The sequence below is a fragment of the Dendroctonus ponderosae genome, unplaced genomic scaffold (assembly GCF_020466585.1).
Source record: "Dendroctonus ponderosae isolate FM_Combo_2020 unplaced genomic scaffold, Dpon_F_20191213v2 Dpon_F_20191213_10, whole genome shotgun sequence".
Taxonomy (NCBI): domain Eukaryota; kingdom Metazoa; phylum Arthropoda; class Insecta; order Coleoptera; family Curculionidae; genus Dendroctonus; species Dendroctonus ponderosae.
In genome coordinates this window covers 770,656-774,212 of record NW_026017111.1, presented here as the reverse complement: position 1 = coordinate 774,212, position 3,557 = coordinate 770,656, and the positions used below count along the sequence as shown (strand labels likewise).

The 3,557-nt window shown below is 41.5% G+C and overlaps 1 protein-coding gene across 6 annotated transcripts in view; it reads right to left on the bottom strand.

The window, feature by feature from the left end:
- Nucleotides 1-3,557, bottom strand: part of LOC109536971 (SPEG neighbor protein) — a 52,817-nt gene that overhangs the window by 18,825 nt on the left and 30,435 nt on the right. For all 6 annotated transcript variants that reach the window (XR_007280494.1, XM_019903466.2, XM_019903470.2 and 3 more), the window contains exon 5: nucleotides 2,186-2,313. Coding sequence is in view for 5 of the 6 variants with exons in the window: in XM_019903466.2 (XP_019759025.2) it covers nucleotides 2,186-2,313 (128 nt within the window). In the remaining variant the exon portion in view is untranslated. The remainder of the gene's footprint in view (nucleotides 1-2,185; nucleotides 2,314-3,557) is intronic.

Sequence of the window (3,557 nt, the reverse complement as noted above, 5' to 3'; positions counted from 1 at the left end):
TTTGTCTTTAAAAAAGACACAATTTCCTCACGTCTTTTATTACAGATTGATAAATAGTGCTCCTATTTCGCAATAAGAACGAATTATTTATCAAAAAGTTATCAAGAACGATCACCTAGAGGGTATCCTGCGACACACTTAGGCTCAAGCTGTAAGAGAAAATTCAAATTAGTAGAGAAATTAATTTTTAATGTTTAATTAAATGTTTAAAAGATATTTGGCTAAGGGATGTGTAGGTGAATTTATACTACTAACTATTGGTCGTAAAGGAATATTAACTTTATGAATTTTTGGAACTCCGCAAAAATGTGGTGTTTTACTATTGTGTGGAGTTAATTTTAATTTTTGAGGCGAAATACCCAAAAAGAAGTTTGTAAAAAATGAATCCGCCTCAACAATATAGAACTTATCTACAATTTCCTTAGCGATTTCCTGGACCAAACTTGTATAGGCTCAAGTCGCAGCTTCCGGATCTCGTTGGGGAAAGAAATTAAAATACAAAGCGAGCCAGAGATTCCCTTTGTGTCCCAGTTTTGTTCCGGCTTTCTCTCCATTCCGGACCGCCCGTTTCCACTTAAAGTTTCTTTTGACAGCTGCTATTTTGCTTATGGAAAATGCGGCGCATTGAACGAAAACTCCATTCCGGGGGCTTCGAGTAACTCTTCACATATTCCTGCATCAAGCCCTGGCTTGATCCAGCAAATACATTTTCGGCTTGAGACAGAAAACTCTAAATTGATCGGCGTAATTAAGCGAGTGTCTTTCAGAAAACACTTAGCTTTAATGGCTTTGAGCCCTGCGGGCCCTTTTTTCCGTTCCAATTTGGGCGTTTTATAAAAGGGCCGGACAAAAAGTAGCATTTTAATGATGAGAAGATGCGCCAACGGGGATAATTATTTCTGGCTTGGCGAAGTGGCCAGATTCGAGTGGAAGACTCGATCAAACTAGTCGATGTTGTTGCCGGGGAATAAACGCTCTTATGGGCCTGCTGCAAAATCCACTTGATCTAAATTTGCCGAACTCACAACTTTGTCAGTGAATGCGATTCGCCGGCGTCTAGATTTTATTCTATCCCGGAATATGGGACGGGAAAGCGTGTTTTCCATAAATTGGATATTTTCCGGTTTTTCAAAGGGTTTCTGTGAGCGTGGGCAATTCGGCGCTTTGCCTACTCGTCAGAGCTGCAAAAGCAGTGCGATCCTTTCGTTGCTTTTTAATTGACGTCCATTGTTTCCCCCGTTTTGCTTTGAATAAATAGTCTATAGGGGATGCTAATTGTAAAATTATTAATATAATGTTTATATAATTGATATTTAATCTCAAAAACATATTAAATTACTCCCCACCAATCTAAAGCAAATACTTACATAAAGTGGTCTTCACAAAAATTAAGTTTTGTATTTCTGCTTATATCTGATGGGTTTCGCCTTGCCAGCTTCAGCCATTTATCTCTCACTATTTTCTTGATTGGAGCGAAAACAAACAATTTATAAAGTGTTGTTATTGATGTGTTTGTGCATAGAGAAACCGCACAGCACTAGTAAATTTTGGAAGTCATTTTTAACATTCAAAATGTATAATATTTTGTAAACTTCCCTCTTTAAGCATCGGCACCGTGCGCACTGAATAAGGTCGTGACGTCACAAGTAGACGACATGACACCCACGAGCGTTTTCGCGCCTTATATGAAATAATGATGTTTTCGGATATAGTAGACGTATGACGCATTATACGACGATATTTCAAAATCTGTCATCTTGCCTATTAGCCTTAAGTCGATAATGTCAAAAACAACCCGCCTGCCTGCTTGATGTGACACGTGGCGCAACATGGCCGCCCTCCAGCAGCTGATTCCTTCAGATGTAGGTTATGTATGTTGCAGACGACTTTTTAATTAGCCTAAAGGCAGTAATTGCTTCAATAATTGCCGGGGTGCGTTATTATTAACGCTAAGGCCCTGTTTCGCTTTAGACAATGCCAGCGATATTCAGTGCGGAAAGCGACCCATATATAAATATAAAACCGGGAGTCTCACAACAATTGGCCTCATAACGTGAGTCGTAACTTTTGAAAAATGACACACTATATTACGGTGTCGCATGAAGTCTCCATAAATTCCGCGCTGAAAGGACAATTGTAACTCTTTTGTGGAAATATTCATGGAAAACCTAGAAAATCGACTTACTTGTTGATCGTGAGTCCAGTAGATGGAGGGTGGGGGTTCTGGACTGTGCTGCACCACACAGGTCAAGTTCATCGTACTGCCCTTGTTGATGTACATCTCAGGCCCACCAAGCAACGTTGTCACTGGCTCTGAAAGTACGAAAATGCCATGAAAAAATGCGCATCTCTAGGAATTTTCAAGCTCTTGCCCAAAAAAAACACTCTCTCTGCGCCCGAAATCCGCAATTAAAGCCCGACATCGTGCTGGAAAAGCTTTGTTTTCCAGCCTGAACTGAAAACGTATTTACCGACGGCTTTTCCAGTTGGCGTGGGAATTATTAACAACGCAGCGTTTGCAAGCAGTTAGCTGTAACTTTGCGCGTCTGTATGTCGGCTTTCAGTTTTTTCCCGTATAATTTTCGGTTAAAAGGATGAAGGCAGGCAACGAGCCCTCAAGCATCACTCGCTTCGCCTCAAAAAGCACAGAAGTGTGATAAGCCTATGAGGAGGCAATTTCCAATGGCACTCAAGCTGTTTTCAGTTGAATTTAGCTCGGTTATTGTGCCTTTATGGAGCTCGTTAACAGCAGCGTCGAGTCTGGAGCCTCCTCAAGGAGCTTTGAAGCTGTTTTTCATTTGTATGTCTAATAGGAGATTACTGGAAAAACCACAAAAAGCTGAAACAGTCGCAATTTCTACATCGATAGGTGATCATTTAGGAAGGGTAAAACCACAGTCGAGTGGACGTTGGTAGAAAAACTGTTGGCCCAACCAACAAGGCGATAATAATTTGAGAATAAACCCCCTGGCCGCATAGTTATTAGGGCAGGAGCCGCTGGGAAACTCCTCAATAAGCAGGCGAAGCCAAGCGGTTCAACTGAAAATTTACTGCTTACAGCAAGTTTCCTGCCCAGTTCCACTACAATATGCAGTAGAACGTTATGCAGTTCCTTCTGGAGTATCCTCACCCGACTGGACGAACTCACATCATTAAAATACACCGGGAGTTGTAATTTACTAGATAGCAATTAAATGTTTCCCGAAAACTTTGCGATTGAAATAAAATGCCGGGCGAAAGAGAGGCGGAGAGTCGATAGAATCGCGCAAAACTATGCAAAATTTACCGTGCAGCTCGCAGGGCGATCAGCTCTAATGGAAACTACCGGCAACTTTGGCCGTTTGAACGCTGAAACTTGCTCGCATTCCATCGCAACGCTAATTTCCTTTCACACTAGCAAGATTTCGCGGACTAATTGATATTTAAGCCCCAAAATACATATTGTTGTTCCCCCGTACTTCCATTAGACGACCGCCATTACCATTTGCACAGCGCTCTGGCACGATTAGCGTGTATGGAAATCCTTGGATGACGGGGAAATCGAAAATACACTGTCA